General features: G+C 37.7%; 1 protein-coding gene across 4 annotated transcripts in view; it reads right to left on the minus strand.

Annotated features, from left to right (window-relative positions):
* LRRC7 (leucine rich repeat containing 7) overlaps positions 1-20788 on the minus strand; it is a 575718-nt gene that overhangs the window by 448593 nt on the left and 106337 nt on the right. For all 4 annotated transcript variants that reach the window (XM_043877735.1, XM_043877734.1, XM_043877736.1 and 1 more), the window contains exon 2: positions 9889-9986. In XM_043877735.1, the coding sequence (XP_043733670.1) occupies positions 9889-9986 (98 nt within the window). The remainder of the gene's footprint in view (positions 1-9888; positions 9987-20788) is intronic.

Consider the following 20788-nt stretch of genomic DNA (forward strand, 5'->3'; position numbering starts at 1 on the left):
ACTTTTAGATTTACATATCAGTTTCTTCTTGGTTCTTTAGCCTGCAGGTTTTGAACTTGCCAGCCAAAATAATTAGGTGAGCCAATTCCTTTAAAATACACACACACACACATACACACACACACACACATATATATGCATGCTATTGTTTCTGTTTTTCTGTAGAATCCAAACACCCTTATCTGAGTTTCAGATAAAGAATAATATTTTAATTTTAAATGTAAATGTTAAATAAGATATAAAAATGTATTTGTTGTGTATATTCATCCAAATTTATCTGGGTGTCTTGTATTCTGTCTGGCAACATTAACCTAAAATCAGTAGAACAACAGAAAGAGATGAAACACTACATGCCTACTTAACTTCTGTGAAAACGATAATATAGAGATTCTACTCAAGGCCTTCCCGGAACAATCCAATGTTGAAAAAAGAAAGTTTCTTGAAAGAACAGACACTTAGCCTCATTAAGTCCCTGCTGCTGCTGCTGCTACTGCTAAGTGGCTTCAGTCGTGTCTGACTCTGTGTGACCCCATAGACCGCAGCCCACCAGGCTCCCCCATCCCTGGGATTCTCCAGGCAAGAACACTGGAGTGGGTTGCCATTTCCTTCTCCAATGCATGAAAGTGAAAAGTGAAAGTGAAGTTGCTCAGTCGTGTCTGACTCTTAGCGACCCCATGGACTGCAGCCCACCAGGCTCCTCTGTCCATGGGATTTTCCAGGCAAGAGTACTGGAGTGGGGTGCCATTGCCTACTCCACATTAAGTCCCTAGAGGCACACATTTCTGAAGAAACAACAGTTGATTTAGGCCGGGAATGTGCTGTGGTTAATTATCCAGATGAAACAGATGACAATGACAGCAGTTATAAAGGTCTAAGCAATTCCATGGTCTTCCTGGTGCTTCAAATGGTAAAGAATCTGCCTGCAAAGCAGGAGACCTTGGTTCAATCCCTGAGTCAGGAAGATCCCCTGGAGAAGGAAATGGGTACCCACTCCAGTATTCTTGCCTGGAGAATCCCATGGACAGAGGATCCTGTCAGGCTGCAGTCCATTGAATCCTAAGTCAGACATGACTGAGCGCCAAGCAACAAGCGATTCCATAGCAGTGCATGTGGCAAAGGGCCCGAGGTTCCAGGGCTAAGACACTTGCTCATCAGACTTTGTGGAAACCATGCCGTTAGTCAGACTCATATTCCGCCCGTATCTGCCACTCAAAAAGGCAACAATTTTTAAAGGCTTGAAAATATTGCATGGGGAAAAAAGTGAAAGTTTAAAGTGTTAGTCACTCACTTACGCCCGACTGTGCATGATGCCAAAATTAACCTCTGGATAGGAGGGTTCTTCCAGTTAAATTTAAATGCAGGAGTCATAGAATTTAAAATTTGTAAATTGGTGTGGCTAACTCCTTCATCACTTTATTTGTGACGTTCTACATATTCTGGTCTTCCCACTTAAAAGTGCCCTCAAATCCCACAAAAAGTGCCCTTGACTTTGCTCTTTGTTCCACAATATGAATCACCTTCTATGGATTATAACCTACTTATTTTGTTTAATGTCTGTTTTCCCCGACAAGAGCATAACTTTGTTGAGGCTAGAAATGTTTGTCTTTTTTGATTTTTAAATTTTTTCTCACTGCGTGTCACAAATACCCAGAACAGGGAGAGAGGCGCAGATGGCCCCCCAAACAGTAGATATTTGTTGGATAAATGAATATAGTTTAGTCATATTGCAGAAACCTTGCTAATCATGTAGAGCATTATTTGGATAATAAGTAGAACATGAAGTGTTAAGACTTTTGTTTACAGTGGTCTTGAAGTTAAATCTACACTGCTTCACCTCTCTGCCCCAAATGATACCAGAAGAGTTCATGAAAGAATAGTAGTTTATATCTGGGAGAGATTGCCTTAATTAATTCCCCTCTAGTTGTCTAAGGGCTTAATATTTAAGCTCTGTAGCTTAAGACATAAAAATTATAAGCAACATTGCAAGTGGAGCTGTTTCTCCACTCACTTATTTTCTGTGTAGAGAGATTTTTCCAACACTATAGACCTCTTATCTCTTTCCTAACTCTTACTAGGAAATGCAGTGATTTACCTTCTTTGTAAATTTTGAAGAATTTGACATGTGTAGGCCAGCCCCTTCCTCCATCTTTCTTTGAGGTGAACCTGCATTAGGGAAGACAAGGTACACTGATCTGTTTCTCAATGCTATACATTTTGTAGAAGGAATTCCCCACATGAGCAGGCCCATGGTTTTTCTGAACTGCTGTGGCTGAGTGGGTTAAGTATGCATTTTTAGTGAGAAGTCAATTGTTGTCAAACATCTCAGCTATGTCCTCCTATCCAGCTTTTAAAAGTAATGAAATTGATGCTTGATCTCTAACTTCCTGACATCTTGTCAATACCTTAATTGGTTCCAAAATTATTCTGGAAAATGGAAGTTATTTATTGGATTCCTTTGAACTCCAATAGCGGCTTCCCAGGTGGTGCTAGTGGTAAAGAATCTGCCTGCTTATGCAGGAGACATAAGAGATGTGGGTTGATCCCTGGGTCAGGAAGATCCCCTGGAGAGGACATGGCAATTCATTCCAGTATTCTTGCCTGGCGCATGCCCATGGACAGAGGAACCTGATGGGCTACAGTCCATAAGGTCACAAAAAACTTGGACACAACTGAAGCTAGTTAGCATACACAGGCACAGATTCCAATAAATATCGTGGCATGAATCGAGTTTCATCATTTACAGTTTGTTAATTTTGGGGGGTAAACTTTTATTAGAGTATAATTGCATATCAAATATTATGCTTAATGCTAGTGGTAGATAAATGAGTAAGATGTATCTGTCTGCTCTTAAGCAACTTAGAACCCAACTAAGAGGAAATAAACATGCAAGCAAATGATAAAATACTGTGCTGTAAGTACTGCACTATTAATCTGTGCAAAGTGTTTCAGGGACCAATAGGAGGGTGTTCCTTCCTGCCATCTGCCAAGGAGAGGAGAACCTTTCATAAAGAAGGAATAAATTAGTACGGTAGTTCCTACTGAAATAAACGGAAGGTTGTAGAAAGGTCTGAAATTTTATGTGAAAATGCCTTTCACCAGATAACAGAACCAACCCTTAGCAAAAATATAGCAAGTGAATTTGTTTTTAAAATCCTCACCTATATAACCATTTTTTGACCTTTCCTTTTTCTTTCTGAGCATCCAAAATTCTCTCGAGATTTGATTCTTTGCTGAGATTAGTGATCTAAAATCACTTTTATGTTAGAGAGTCTTAAGATTTGACTAGTGTTACCCTTGAAGGAATTTTCATTTAAAATAAGTTCAGTGATGATTCAAGCCCTAATTCAAATGAATGGTTTGCTAAGCCAGAGGTGCCAATAAAATTAGTGCTAGTGGATTCTAAAATTATATCTTACATAGAGTCTTGGGACAAATATAACTGCTGATAACTGAGAAAGCTGGTTTAAACCTGTGGATATTCCAGAAAAGAATTCAAGACATATTTTTGCCTGAATTTCTGTTACCAACTTGAATGGAAAAGTTATCTAAAATATACCAATTTTGTACTAAACTTGCATGAGCTTGATTTCAATTTTTTAATGAGTCTAAGAATGTTCAGGCTATGAATCTAATTTAATCTAATCTCCCTTGTAGCTTATCTTTATAATACATCATACCCAAACTATTAGTGAATAACATGTATTAATTTCAGACGTGCTGATAAAATTCAACTTAAAAATGTAACTTTGTTTTTTTGTTATGACAACTGTGTAGTCACAATCTAAGATATTAATAAAAAATCAAACATATAATAAGATTTTCAAGCTAATAAGAAATCACTGACCATTTGTTTCTTTTGAGGCCCCCAGTACGAGTATCATGTACATTATCCCTTTGACTTTGTTGTAGGACTTAAGAAATGGTCGCTGTAAAGGAAGACCTCAGAAATGAGAAGTAGGAAAGACTAGTTTTCTAGAATGGATATGCCAAACTAAAGAGATAAACAGAGTTGAGTAGGAATCTGTAATTCAGCAACTCTGATGTTTTAGATACATGAGCGCTAGTTTCTAACTCTTTAAGCTACATGCACATGTTATACACCTTTCTTTGTATGATAATTTATGCTTAAAAAATTTTAAGAATTAAGCAGGAAGTGAATCCTGGAGAGCTAAAATGAGGGCATAGAATACTGTGTGTAGCATATAACATGGAACAGCAGGAATAAGATAGCTTCTGAAGTCAAACTTAACATTTGCATACCAACTTTGGCACTGACTGGTTGTGTGATACTGCGTGAATTATTTAACATGTCTGAGATCCTATAGCCTCATCTATGTACATGCGGGCTAAGTTGGTTCAGTCATGTCTGACTCTTTGCGACCTTATGGACTGTAGCCTGCCAGGTTCCTCTATCCATGGTATTCTCCAGGCAAGAATCCTGGAGTGGGTTGCCATGCCCTTCTCCAAGGGGATCTTCCAGACCCAGGAATTGAACCTGCATCTTCTGCAGGTCCTGCATTGCAGGTGGATTTTTTACCACTGAGACACAGGGGAAGCCCCAGACTCATCTACACAATATGGCCAATAATTAAGCTTGACAGAAAGGAGGGCTGGCCCTAGAATGGAAGGGAGATGTAGAGGAAATGGGTTTCATTCCAAACAAGAAGGAAACTGTATTTTAAGAAAAGCTAAAAGAGCAAATGAAGATAATGAAAACACAACTGCCCACAAATTATGGGGCTTAGATAGGAAAAGAGGGCTCTGCATGATAAACAGAGGCCTGGAAGTCACTTTAATATCATTGGGGACTTCCCTAATGGCTCAGATGGTAAAGAATCTTTCCTGCAATGCAGGAAAACTGAGTTCAATCCCTGGGTCAGGGATCCCCTGGAGAAGGGAATGGCTATCCACTCCAGTATTCTTGCCTAGAGAATTTTATGGACAGAGGAGCCTGGCAGGTTACGGTTCATGGGGTCCAAAGAGTCAGACAGGACTAAGCAACTAACACTTTCACTTTCAGATTCCTGATCTCCCAAGTACCACCTCTTCTATTTCTATGTTCCCATTCTCATCTCTAAAAACAATTTGGGATAGCTATGTATACATAGACAAATATATACTACAAGCAACTGTATGGGATATAATGCTGAGTAACTTTACCTTTTCCAGTATGCTAGGCCAAATGGCAAATACATTACCTTACTTTCATTACCTTACATTATCTAGGATTACTTTTAATACTAAACCAACTCTTGAATGTGATTGGTCCAGTGTAATAGGCTTAAGCCAATGAGTGCATAGTATTCTTATGGTGTATAGTGATGATACAGGAATAGGGATTTATCCCAGTTTAGGCTAATGAAAGGATAGAGAGTATTTTCTAGAGGCATCTAGGAAGTTTCCTAGCATAAACAGAAGCCCGGAAAAAGATAGTAACTCTTCCTCTGCACACTGACATTGTTACACACATGTATGAGGTCTATAACTACATAGCACGGTGCTACCATCATAAAGGGTTACTTCAAACTTCCTTAGCAAATATGAACCCTCCCCCACCTGCACTGCCTAAGAGCCCTGACCAAGTGAGTGAGATGACAGTTACACCAGGTCTTCCACACTGTACTGGAAACACTGGAACATAATTTGAAAAGAATCCAAGTATCCAAGTATAAAGAATCCAAGTATCTAGAGACTTGGTAAAGAATCCAAGTATCCAGAGACCCAATCAGTGAGAGGGGTAGGCTTAGGATCTTTTAAATTAATGTACCCCACTTCTTATATTGCATTTAGTATTCCCTACCTCTCTATCCTGTTCACTGTAAATCATCCAAGGGCTTGACTGGTTTTCAAGCCTTGGACACATACTTAGTGTGAAATTCTTAATAAGGATGGTTTCTGAAAAAGAACATTAAAATAGGAAACAGAATCCCAAAAGAAGGGGTAGATAAAAAGCAAGAGCAATCACAGCAAAAGTGAAAGGTGACAACCTGATATGGAGGGACGCCCAGATAGAATTCTAGATAGGAACTGGCATTTACAAAACTGTCCTTGAGTCATCAGGGAGAAGTTAAATCATGTTCAATAACTTCTAATATGAAGGCAAGAACTTGACTAATTATCATGATTTTTACCAAACTGGTTAATACAAGAATATTTTGACATTTTGTATAAATAATGAAGTAAACAACCGTATTGAGAATGTACATATACCAAGGAACTGCAGGAGATCTCTAGATCCTAAATGTGGCCCTCAGCTAGACTCTTGGTCATATAAAAATCTAGACTCTTGGTCACAGAGCCACAAGAAAGCAAATTCTGCCAACAGCCTAAGTAAGCTTAGAAGTGGCCTCTTCCCCAACTGAGTTCATGATGAAACTTCAGCCTGGTGAAACTCTGAGGCAGAGAACCTAGCTAAGCCCCACCTGGATTGTTGATCCAAAGAAACTGAGATAAACTGTTTTTTTAAGACAGTAAATTTGTGGTAATTTATTACAAAGCAATATAAAATTAATACAGCATCATAAAGAGATTATGGAAGGTCTGAATAAAAGCTGTCTCAGCAGAGTGATTGAATAGGAGCCAGACTGCATTGATTTGGAGGAGTGAGAGGAGGGTAACAGGAGTGAGCATAGATGACTCTTTTAGAGAGGTTTGCCTGGGGACAGAAGGAGAATGTAGGGCTGTAGCTGAATGGTGCTTTGGTTTTGAGGACAAAGTTTTTATTTTTGTTTTTTAATGGGAAGTAATGAGCATATTTAAAAGTCTGACCTTTCAAAGGGTCAATTTTTACTTGGTTCTTGAAAATTTGTACTTGATTCTTGAAAATTTGCTTGACTATGCTAAAGGCAGCATAGCTAGATATAACTTACATGAAATAACTGGTTAAAAGCAATATGTCTGATCTAATATCAACATTAATATTGAAAATATTGTAAATGATTATAAAAGAAAGTAGTATAAATTCTGTCATTCAGCTAAACCCTCTTGCTTGCAAATCTCCAAATGAAAGAGGGCCTCCTTGCATTTGGAGGATCCTATCGACTGAGAGATAGCACACACACACATTGTCAGAATCAAGTTCCACTATTCTTTCAATTCTCAGCACAGGGAAGCCACTATTATTTGACTTTCTATGATGATTTTCTAAGGTGGCAGCTTCCCACAGGAGCTGACCTGTAAGTCTTGATCTAGAGCCCATGTTGAATTTGCAGAATTATGAGGAAAGAACTTTGTGTGAGACTAATCATGTGAGACAAATTACCGTCTAACACAAATTACTATCTAACACTGCTGCAAGAATTCCAGCTTTGTATCATTTGTTTACAACCTGTTCCTTGCTGTATATTATTATTTCTAAAAATAGGAGTTTTAATTTCCCTTCATTTTCATTTCTTTGATCGAAACATGCTTTACTATCCTCAAATGGTTAGCTGAAAATAAGCACTGCAATAATAGATGAAGAGGGAGAAAGCAAGAAAGAAGAAAACTTGCCACATCCCAAGTTCTATAACAGGTACTTAATATAAATCATCCTTAATTCTCCAAACAAACTTTCAAGGAAGACTCTTTAATTATCCTAATTTTTCAAATAAGCAGACTGAATCATTTAGATTAAGAAAATAATACCCAGGGTCCTGCATCTGATCATATTGTGTCACATTAAAGAATAAATCCCTGTGTATAACTTTAAAGTTAATGTCTTAATTAACTACTGTATTGCTCTAATTCTAAAAAAGAGGATTCTTTCTTAGGGAATTAACAGCAGGCAGTACAAAACAAGAACTATGTATTAAACTAACAAGGAATAATGCCAGAGAATATTACTTTGTATGTTTATCATTTCTCATTATGACCGTCCATGTTCAACAACATAGTCAATCCAGTTGAGCTCCTATAGTGATATTTCAAAACTTGTCCTGACTGCCATGATCCAGTTGTTGAGGATTTGCTTGTTATAACAGAACAAATAGTTTTTTAATGCACCTTACATTAGACAACAATAAGACTTAGTTCTGAAATATGTCTATTATTATCAGGCTTTTGTAACCATGGTAATTTAATGTTATCTTGCAGCCAGTCACTTGACTTAGGCTAATGGTTTCTAGGTTTGAGCTTGGATCAGAATCTCCTGTAGGGCTTCTTCAAAACACACAGATTATAGGACTTGAATCTCAGATGTTTGGATTCAGTAGATGTGGGTTGTAGATCTTAAAATTTGTGTTTCACCAGCACATTCCCAGGTGCTGTTGCTAGTTTGGGGACCACCCTTTGAGACCCACTGGCCTAGACCAGGGTTTTAAAACCTTTTTCTGTAAAGAATCAGGTAAATACTTTTGGCTTTGTGGACCATATAGTTTCTGTCACAGCTGCTCAACTTTTCATTTATTGTGGAAAACAGCCATACACAATTCCTAAATGAACAGAGATGGCTGTATTTCAATAAAATTTTATTACAGAAAGAGGTGTCAGGATGTATTTAGACTGTAGCTGGTCAACCTCCGAGTTAAACCAACTCAGTATAAGAGGCCTGAAAAATGACTTTATATATACTAAATATACTCTGTGACTCCAAGAAAATCAACTATAGCTTTATTCGCAAAACCCCTTCTAAGTTTCTAAATAAAACCTGCAGACCTATAACAGAGACTAAGTTCATTGTGTTAAACCATCACAAAGGAGAAATCCCAGTGAACCCAATAAAGAAGCAATAGTTTTATGCATAAGTCTGCCTTTTACAAACAGTTTTTGTTTTAACATCCCCATTAACTATATCTTCATTTCCAAATTTTAGTTTTACTTGGATATTGTTTATAATGTTGGAAGTTATAAATACACCAAATGAAGCACTATATCAAATGACATAGATGCCAACCCAATCAGATTATCTATTGACTTTCTAAAAAAATGAAAGAAAACAAAAACACACTGCTTGACATGAGTAAGGCCAGATTTAATATATTTGGTCTTCACCCAGAATAGTGTACTTCAAACTAATTTAAAATACCAATATGACCTTAAAGTCTACTAAATTGTTTATGCCAATGAATCCACTGCATTAGCTCTATCCATAACAACAGTGTAAATTCCTGCAAAAATACATCATTCGGATAAATTTTTGTCATAATAAATTGTGATTTAGTTCCCTGCAAATAACCAAATGCAAACGCCATGAGGGAAGCTAGTATTATGGGTCATCATATAAACTTAAAATGCAAATACTGTGATAAAAACATCTCCAACAATGCTATACACTAGAAACATTTAGACAAAATCTCTGCAACTATATATTATAATATTTTGATAAGTTAAAGATGGATTAAAATGGCTTTATGAGGGAATACACGACTCCTCATTCAAAATTTGTTCCTAAATTCAATTAATTCAAATATTTCATTTTGATCAATGGATTTATATTTGCCACTAGACATTTATTCTTTAGGCTAATGCAGTGGTTTTCAAAGAGTCCTTGGTTTGTTGTTGTTTTGTTTTTTAAAGGTTGAAAGAATATTGTGGTCAAAAGAAACTGGAAAATGTTCATTTAAAACAAATTTAATTTTTTTTTAACTTCTTCAGAAGCAATATTCATGGTACATATGTCTAAGAAAGATGTGGTAAACTGCAGCCTTTTCCAATCTCAATTGAACACAGAACCAAATTATAAGTAGAGCATTCTGAAGTACACAAGAAACAATAAAGAAAACAATGTTCTTAGTGCTTAAACCCAGGTACCACATGATATTTTTTACAGTAAATTCAATTAGATTCAATAAGTATTTTGTTAAATACCTCTATTATTTGATTGATCACTTAAAGGTTAACATTTTAGTTTTGTTATGCTACTCACCTAAGTCTATCTAGAACAAAGTTAATCCTATTAAACATACTTACACTCCTCTTCAGGCCTCTTCCGAAGTGCTGCACGAACTTCTTTACAAGGACTTCTCTGATATTGTGGGGGATTCCTTCCCCGTATTAAGTTCTCCATCCTATAGGAGGAAATTAAAAGAGTAGTTTAATATAAAAATCTCAATACATTTTGAAAAATTAAATGATTTAGATCAAGAGTCAACAATTCAGGTATATAGAGATGCTTAGTAGACCACATCCTTAAGAGTATTGAGCAAGGAGCAGGACAGTCGGGAGCGGCAGAGACTCTGCAAAAACTGGAGAGGGCTAGACTTTTCTAAGGCATTTCAATTTTAAAAACATAGAAACCCATGCGGATGAAGCTCATATGCACATTCTCCAATCAGGGACTCTTATGGGCTGAATGTTTGTGTCCCTACCCTCCTCCATTCCTCCCACCTCCCACCTTCACAGGCTGAAACTCTCACCCCTAAAGTAACAGTATTTTGATGTGGAACCCTTGAGAAGTAACTGGATTATCTGAGGTCATAAGGGTGGGGCACACATAATGGGATTAGTGTTTTTATAAAATGAGGAAGGCAGACTAGAGCTCCCTCCCCTGCACAGGAGGATACAGTGAGAAGGCAGTCATCTACAAACCAGGAAGAGAGCTCTCACCAGGCACCAAGTCTGCTGGTGCCTCTGTGTTAGACTCCAAGACTCCAAAACTGTGAGAAGTAAAGCTCTGTAGCTTAAGCCACCCAGTCTGTGGTATTTTGTTATAGTTACCCAAACTGAGTAAATCAGAGACCCACTGACTAAAAAAGTGATTACTTACAAAGCAACACATTTATTAAAAATCAGGTTACACTTTAGGAAGAAAGAACCTTTCACCAGCATTCTGAATACCAGTTTTCCAGAGTTTACTTGCTGATTTTCTCTGTGCCAATTAAATTGAGAAGGATTTTCTAATTCTAATTAATTGTGACTCCTTGAAAATATGGTTAATATAAAGTGCACTTCTCAGTTACTTTCAATGCTGACAACCAGAAAATAATAATAAATGGACCAAATGCAACTTGAGTTGGAATATTAAACAGAATATACTCTGTGATTAGTATTTTCTGGTTTTAGTAAACCTTACAGTTGTGTGCCACCGTTGTACATTCTACTTATTTTGAAAACATTAAGCAACTATTGAGTGTTCAAGATTTGAAAATTCAGAACAAAACAGTGACATGTATCATTTTGAAAATAAAAACATAAACTTATAAGAATCTGCTATATAACCCAGGGAACTCTACTCAATACTCTGTAATGGCCTACATAGGAAAAGAATATAAAAAAAAGAAAAGAAAATATAAACACAGCTTCTTAACATCTACATAATTATTCTAATGGAATACCACTGTGCTGGCTGATAGCATATATTGAAAATAGCATGGTTGTCATGGGTTACAGTAGTGGAAGATTGCCTAAGGTTAGTAGTACAGAGACATATTTCTAGTGTCTAGAGAGGAAATTGGGAAAGGATGATCCAATAAAAGCAATATGTAAAATGGCATGAAATATGAGTATATAACATTTTTGTACTGGAATAGTAACATAATAGGGCTAGTAGTAAAGAACCTGCTGCCATTGCAGGAGACATCAGAAACCTGGGTTCAGTCCCTAGGTCAGGAAGATCCCCAGGAGGAGGGCATGGCAACCCACTCCAGTACTCTTGCCTGCAGAATCTCATGGACAGAGAAGCCTAGTGGGCTACAGTCCATAGGGTTGCAAACATCCGGACATGACTGAAGCGATTTAGCAAGCACGCAGTAACATAACGATATTCCTATTAGAGGCTGTCACTGGTTCTAAAAAACACTTTTCCAAATATACTTACTGAAACCAGTCTATTCATAGGTAAGGACTACTTTGTGTGTGTGTGTGTCTCCTGCATTGGGAGGAGGGTTCACTCATATGCCCAGGCCATGTATATAAAGTACAAGAAAATATTTCTCAATGTGTGATAGCTTGAAACAATTTCACTCAAAGCTCAAGTGAGAAAAAAGCTTATCATTGTATGATAATACATTGTATGGTAATACAATGACAGGTAAGAAAATGAAAATCTCAAGAGTTTAAGACATAATTTGCTTTAATGTTATATATGAGGAGCATGGTCTGAGCTTCCAGGACCAACTATGCAGTTTCAGTATAAACCATGCAAATTATACAAAATGTTCTAGATTCTGACTCTTGAATTAATTCAATGCAGAATTTTGATTATATGTTTCAGCAAATGCATGAATTTTCATGATGATATAACAATCCAAGTGAACTTATAATTAACCACTAGTATTCACAAGCTCAAGATAGTAAACTACAACAAACATAACCTACAAATGCAAGTATCTACACAAAATTGTGATTTAATTTTAAAAATCAATTTTTAGTCATCATGATTATACTAATGACGGATGACAACTTATCCTGGTTGGACATCTATGTAAACCAGTCTCTTAGATGGGTTATTAATTTTCTTTTTATGTATCTGACTATTGAATATATGAAAAATGAAAGGGGTCTAATTGATTTCCATGTAACTACACTTGAGGGTATGCCAGAAAAACTGAATGTATGTTAGAAAGTACTGCTAAGGATTCCAGGAGAGTTTCACTTACAATGATTGCTAATTGGCATCAAAGATCATGAAGAATCATGGTGCCCAAATGTTGCATTATGGGAATGCTCACAAGTAGATATGCAAGAGATTATGCAGTATTATCAAAGAAGTATGGTTTAAATGGGATGAGCCCAGGTTCTGGAATTGGACTGCTTGGGTTAAACTTCCATTCTGTCTCTTAAAGAAATATTTCAGGGAAAGATAGTTATTTTGGTGCTTCCCAGGTAGCGTTAATGGTAAAGAACCCTCCTCCCAATGCAGGAGACACAAGAGACATGGGTTTGATCCCTGGGTTGGGAGCATTCCCTGGAGGAGGGCATGGCAACCCACTCCAATATTCTTGACTAGAGAATCCCATGGAGAGAGGAGCCTGGCAATCTATAGTCCATGGAGTAGCAAAGAGTTGGACACGACTGAAGTGACTTAGCACACACTCATGCATACTCATATATAAAAAATATATATTATATGTAAATATACTATTATACAATGTAAAATATAATATTACACAATGTAAAAATGTTCATCTGCTAATTAACATGTTGATTTTTTTAATCAATTAGTTATTTTAGAAATGCTTGCTTTCATTTGTGATATTTTAAATTTTTAGAACCAAGAAAAAGATAACTGGGGTCAAGGAAACTCACTATAAACTATATATACAACACAGTAACAGATGAATATAAATTAAAATAGCATTAAAAGTTGTCAGATGCTAAGTGTTATTATACCCAGTGGGAAATATACTTTGAATCAAATTAAATGTGTTACACAGCAATGTTCATGCCAGAGCTAATATAACTGTGAGATTTCCATCCTCTTGAGATTATACTTCTGGCTACTTGAACTCTTCTACCAGATGACCAGCATCATCTATGATCTACAGTGTGCATTAAATGGTCAGACAAAATGACCAAGAATGAAGCCTGGGAGCACTGCCAGGACACAGCAAAGATGCTATTCTAGCTACTCTCAAGCTTGGCATGTCACCAGTGGGAGTGTGTTAACAGTGCCAGCAAGAAGAGACTAAGTGTGATGACCACAGGCAAGACAGATGCTCTAACAACTCACTGAAGAGCTCTGGAAAGTGAAGCCTACATGTCAACTGCTGGGAAGAAATAGGGGCAGCCAGACTGATATCAAACAGCATGAAAAAGCAATCAGAGGTCATGAGCAACCATGTCCACAACTCTCTTGGCAGTGTCTCCAAAACATAGGTCACGAAATTATCTGAGCAACTTTATATAATACAGATTCCCCCATTTTCAGTACTAAAGATTTCCATTCAATAAGTTGGGGTCAGGTACAGGTAGATATATATTTTTTTAACATTAATTAAGTGAGTACATGAAGGTTGTATATTGTCACTTTGCTTATTCAACTTATATGCAGAGTACATCATGCAAAATGCCAGGCTGGATGAAGCACAAACTGGAATCAAGTTTTCCAGAGGAAATATCAATAATCTCAGATATGCAGATGACACCACCCTTATGGCAGAAGGTGAAAAGGAACTAAAGAGCCTCTTGATGAAGGTGAAAGAGGAGAGTGAAAAAGCTCAACATTCACAAACCGAAGATCACAGCATCTGGTCCCATCACTTCATGGCAAATAGATGGGGTAACAGTGGAAACAGTAACAGGCTTTCTTTTCTTGGGCTCCAAAATCACTGCAGATAATGACTGCAGCCAAGAAATTAAAAGATGCTTGCTCCTTGAAAGAAAATCTATGACAAACCGAGACAGCACACGAAAAAGCAGAGACATTACTTTGCCCACAAAGGTTTATATGGTCAAAGCTATGATTTTTCTAGTAGTCATGTTTGAATGTGAGAGTTGGACTTATAAAGAAGACTGAGTGTCGAATAATTGATGCTTTTGAACTGTGTTGGGGAAGACTCCTGAGAGTCCCTTGCACAGCAAGGAGATCCAACCAGTCCATCCTAAAGGAAATCAGTCCTGAATATTCATTGGAAGGACTGATGTTGAAGCTGAAGCTCCAATACTTTGGCACCTGATGGGAAGAGCTGACTCATTAGAAAAGACACTGATGCTGGGAAAGATTGAAGGCAGGAGAAGAGGACAACAGAGGACGAGATGGTTCGATGGCATCACGAACTCAATGGACATGAGTTTGAGCAAGCTCTAGGAGATGGTGAAGGACAGAGAAGTCTGGCGTGCTGCAGTCCATGGGGTTGCAAAGAGTCAGACATGATGGAGGGACTGAACAACAACAAAAAGTGCTTCTAAAACAGCCTTATACTAGTTCTAATACTGGCTTTGGGAACCCTTGTAAATAAAAATATGTATACTTGAAGATGTAGGAAATGGGAGTTCAGTGAGGTCATTCTACTGGTTCAGAGGTAAGGTGAGGTCTGGTGAGAAGACTGCAGTTAGGACAGGTACTATCAAAAATGAGAAGAGTGGCCAAAGCAACAGAGTCAGGCTTGCCATGTCAGTAAGTTTAAAGTGTCTACCATGTGATACCAGTCAAACATCTTTTTCTTTCCATAGCTACTCCATCTTTCATGATATTCCTTCCAGGGCCTAGACTATGGTCAATAGGCCATAAGTATTTAATAAATGATTCAATGGATAGATGAAGTCTGCTCTATCCTGGCAGAAACATTTGGAATATTCTCCACTTTCATTCCAAATTTTACCCATCCTTGAAGATCTATTTTTAATTTCTGATTACACTCAAAAACAAATCCAACCACTTCAAATATACTCAGTTCTTGCATTCTGAGTCTTCTCTATGATATCTACTAAATGTTTGGAAGTATAACCAAAGATTTTCCAGCTAGTATTATTCTTCATTTCAATGTTTGGATCCTTTACTCATATAGATTCTAGACCACTTGAGGGCTTTGCCATAACACATTACATTTGTCAAAATACTGTCATATAATTTGTTTCATTTTCTCCACAATTCTGAAGTAGATAGCAGTGCATTACTATTTACAGATGAGACAACAGGAAGTCTAAGCAACTAAGTAACATATGCAAGGCAACACAAGAGGGCCAGAGGAAGGACTTGAACTCAGGTCCTTTGACTCCCAAACTATAATCTTCATCTCACAATGCATAGAAAAGGTTGTCAATCTTTTCTTTTTTCTAATGTTTAGTGTCCCAAAAAGTAGTTTTCTTACTGAGTTGTAGATGTTCACTAAATCTTAAAATACAGAATATTTATCAGTTACTGTCACTTTAACTAGGGCTTCTATTAAGTCTAAAAACTAAATAGAAATAATTCATGGTAAAATAAAATAAAAGTAATAAGAATTTAAAACATGAAAATGAACTTATGCCTCTGCATATAGAAAAAGAAAGAAAAATATTGCTATAGGATTTTTGAAAATAATGATTGGTAGTCTATTCTGTCCAGGGAAAGAGAATAATAAGGTAGCAGCATGTTGTAACCATCCATCCGTACAAAGTTCTAAGGTCAGGTGACCACTCAGCTTTTCAGAAATCCTTTGTTCGCTGTGAATTTAAGAAAAAAGAGGAAAGAGTTATTAATAAAAAGGCACTGGAAAGTCTTCTTGCTTTATCTCTGAGCTGTTGATTTTCTTTTTATGGAAAGTGGAGTCTGAATTTAGCACTCCAAACCAAACTGGAGCCAAACTAGAACTATGAACACATATTAAGAATAAAGTAGCCATTCAAAAGTCTCAAGTATTTATCAAGATCCAATTTGAACTCCAAATGACAGTGCAAAAATAATCAATATCCAATTATCTCAGTCAAATATTTTGAATTGATATTTAATAAGGACAAACTGGACAAAGTTAAACAGAAAGATTGTTGTGAAAAGTATCACATTTAAACTACCCTTAAACTGCTCAGGTAGAGAGTAAAATGCCTAACATAATATAAAGATAGATAAAGCACTACTCAGTTGGAAAAGAGACAGATGTGTGATTTATAAAGCCAGTGATGGTGATTTACCAGACATTCAAATATCATGGACAGTCTCAAGGAGAAACCGGCTTTATACAGCCATGTCATACATTCATCGATGTCAGAAGAAATATCGAAACCTCAGATATGCAAATGAGGCCACTCTAATACTGAAAGTGAAGAGGAACTAAAGAGCCTCTTGATGAGGATAAAGAGAAGAGTGAAAAAGCTGGCTTAAAACTCAAAAAGATGATGATCATGACATCCAGTCCATCAGTTCAGTTCAGTCACTCAGCCGTGTCTAACTCTTTGCGACCCCATGAACCGCAGCAGGCCAGGCCTCCCTGTCCATCACCAACTAGCAGAGTTCACCCAAACTCATGTCCACTGAGTTCATGATGCCATCCAACCATTTCATCCTCTGTCGTCCCTTTTTCCTCCTGCCCTCAATCTTTCCCAGCATCAGGGTCTTTTCAAATGAGTCAGTTATTCACATCAGGTGGCCACAGTATTGGAGTTTCAGCTTCAATATTAATTCTTCCAATGAATACTCAGTACTGATTTCCTTTAGGATGGACTGGTTGGATCTCCTTGCAGTCCAGCGGACTTTCAAGAGTCTTCTCCAACAACACAGTTCGAAAGCATCAATTCATAGGTGCTCAGCTATCTTCACAGTCCAAGTCTCACGTCCATACACGACCACTGGAAAAACCATAGCCTTGACTAGAAGGACTTTTGTTGACAAAGTAATGTCTCTGCTTTTTAATATGCTGTCTAGGTTGGTCATAACTTTCCTTCCAAGGAGTAAGCGTCATTTAATTTCATGGCTGCAGTCACCATCTGCAGTGATTTTGGAGCCCAAGAAAATAAAGTCAGCCACTGTGTCCATTGTTTCCCCATCTATTTGCCATGAAGTGATGGGGCCAGATGCCATGATCTTAGTTTTCTGAATGTTGAGCTTTAAACCAACTTTTTCACTCTCTTCTTTCACTACATCAAGAGGCTCTTTAGTTCCTCTTCACTTTCTGCCATAAGGGTGGTGTCATCTGCATATCTGAGGTTATTGATATTTCTCCCAGCAATCTTGATTCTAGCTTGTGCTTCATCCAGCCCATCATTTCTCATGATGTACTCTTCATATGTTAAATAAGCAGGTTGACAATATACAGCCTTGACATACTCCTTTTCCTATTTGGAACCAGCCTTGACATACTCCTTTTCCATGTCCAGTTCCAACTGTTGCTTCCTGACCTGCATACAGGTTTCTCAAGAGCCATGTCAGGCAGTCTGGTGTTCTCATCTCTCTCAGAATATTCCACAGTTTATCATGACCCACACAGTCAAAGGCTTTGGCATAGTCAATAAAGCAGAAATAGATGTTTCTTGAACTCCCTTGCTTTTTCGATGATCCAGCGGATGTTGGCAATTTGATCTCTGGTTCCTCTGCCTTTTCTAAATCCAGCTTGAACATCTGGAAGTTCACGGTTCACGTATTGCTGAAGCTTGGCTTGTAGAATTTTGAGCATTACTTTACTAGCATGTGAGATGAGTCCAATTGTGCAGTAGTTTGAGCATTCTTTGGCATTGCCTTTCTTTGGGATTGGAATGAAAACTGACCTTTTCCAGTCCTGTGGCAACTGCTGAGTTTTCCAAATTTGCTGGCATATTGAGTGCAGCACTTTCACAGCATCATCTTTCAGGATTTGAACTAGCTCAACTGGAATTCCATCACCTCAACTAGCTTTATTCGTAGTGATCCTTCCTAAGGCCCACTTGACTTCGCATTCGAGGATGTCTGGCTGTAGGTGAGTGATCACACCATTGCGATTATCTGGGTCGTGAAGATCTTTTTTTGTGTTGTTCTTCTGTGTATTCTTGCCACCTTTCTTAATATCTTCTGCTTTTGTTAGGTCCATACCATTTCTGTCCTTTATTGAGCCCATCTTTGCATGAAATGTTCCCTTGTTATCACTAATTTTCTTGAGGAGATCTCTAGTCTTTCCCATTCTATTGTTTTCCTCTATTTCTTTGCATTGATTGCTGAGGAAGGCTTTCTTATCTCTCCTTGCTATTTTTTGGAAATCCGCATTCAGATGCTTAGATGCTCAGTGATCCAGTTCCGTCACTTCATGGCAAATAGATGGGGAAAAAGTGGAAACAGTCAAAGATATTATTTTCCTGGACTCAAAAATCACTGCAGATGGTGACTGCAATTACAAAATTAAAAGATGCTTGCTCCTTGGAAAAAAAGCTGTAACAAACCTAGACAGCATATTAAAAAGCAGAGACATCATTTTGCTGACAAAGGTCCATGTAGTCAAAACTATGGTTTTTTCCAGTAGTCAGCAATGGATTGAGAGTTGGACCATAAAGAAGGCTGATCACCAAAGGATTGATGCTTTTGAATTGCAAACCTAGTAAAGATTCTTGAGTCCCCTGGACAGCAAGGAGATAAAACCAGTGAATGCTAAGGAAATCAACTCTGAATATTATTTGGACGATCTGATCCTGAAGCTAAAGCTCCAATACTTTGGTCATGCGATGAGAAGAGCTGGAAAAGTCTGATGCTGGGAACGACTGAGCTTAGGAGCAGAAGGGGGAAATAGAGGATGATATGGTTGATTGGCATCGCCAACTCAATGGACATGAGTTTGAGCAAATTCCAGGAGATAGTGAAGGACAGAGAATCCTGAAGTCCATGGAGTGGCAAAGAGTTGGACATGACTTTGTGACTGACCAACAACAACATTTAGGGAATGACAAATATAATAGTGTGGCTTCCCTAGTAGTTCGGATGGTAAAGTATCCGCCTGCAATGCAGGAGATCCAGGTTCAATCAATGGGTTGGGAAGATCCCCTAGAGAAGGAAATGGCAACCCACTCCAGTATTCTTGCCTGGAGAATTCCACGGACAGAGGAGCCTGGTGGGCTACAGTCCACGGGTTTGCAGAGTCGGAAATGACTGAGCGACTAACACATACATACAATAGTATTGCTTTTCACCTCTTTTCTAGAAAATTGAATTAAAAATAGCTGGCAATCATATGGACTTCTTGAAAATGTAGATTCTACCCTTTCTAAACAACAAATCAAAACTGAAATGTGCAAAGTCACTTCAGTTGTGTCCAACTCTTTGCAACCCTATGTACTGTAGCCCTCCAGGCTCCTCTGTCCATGGGATTCTCCAGGCAAGAAATCTGGAATGGGGTGCCAGTTCCTCCTCCAGGGGATCTTCCCACCCCAGAGATCAAACCTGAGTCCGTTACACCTCCTGCTTTAGCAGGTGGGTTTTTTAGTACTAGCACCACCTGGAAAGCCTTAGGCGTCCAAACAATACATCAAAATTGGAATGTGAATGGTATATAATTCTCTCTATAGAGCTTGTAGCAAACAATTGTTCCATTGAAAATCTATGAAATTATTAAGAGCATGCATAGCAATGGGAATAAAAATCCAGCTCTTCATAAATTCAGAAAGCATCCTGTTCACAAAGTTCTAGATTTGAACTGATTTATTTTCCACCTATTAAAAAAAAATCTTTGCACTTTTTACTTACACACAAAGTAATACTGTATCAGAAGTCTGCTATGAAGATATTTTACTAACAAATTGAATTGATATGTGGAATAACAATCTTCCCTCATTGTGAAGCTCCTTACAGAAATAATTGTTACATGAAATATTTAGGATATGTTCACTGCTGAAATCTCTCTCTCTCTCTCTCACACACACACACACACAAAGGTTAAGTTCACTAAAATCAGAGTTACTCAGAAAATAAGTCCTTTAAAGCTACAGAAATTAATTGGTTGAATTAATAAAACATTTGCCTATAAAAATTAATGACATTCAAAGATGGAAAAAAATGTAAAGAAGGCGTAATAAGAAATAAATCAACACATCTAAAATATCCAAAAGATGCATACTCTATTGTTAATAGCAAAAACAGAGCTGGCAATGTAGAAAAACTGTATAAATTTAAAAAATGGTGAGCTGATGGGCATCTAGGTTGCTTCCATGTCCTGGCTATTATAAACAGTGCTGCGATGAACATTGGGGTGCACGTGTCTCTTTCAGATCTGGTTTCCTCAGTGTGTATGTCCAGGAGTGGGATTGCTGGGTCATATGGCAGTTCTATTTCCAGTTTTTTAAGGAATCTCCACACTGTTCTCCATAGTGGCTGTACTAGTTTGCATTCCCACCAACAGTGTAAGAGGGTTCCCTTTTCTCCACACCCTCTCCAGCATTTATTGCTTGTAGACTTTTGGATAGCAGCCATTCTGACTGGTGTGTAATGATACCTCACTGAGGTTTTGATTTGCATTTCTCTGATGATGAGTGATGTTGAGCATCTTTTCATGTGTTTGTT

Source organism: Cervus elaphus, chromosome 20, assembly GCF_910594005.1.
Source record: "Cervus elaphus chromosome 20, mCerEla1.1, whole genome shotgun sequence".
Lineage (NCBI taxonomy): Eukaryota > Metazoa > Chordata > Mammalia > Artiodactyla > Cervidae > Cervus > Cervus elaphus.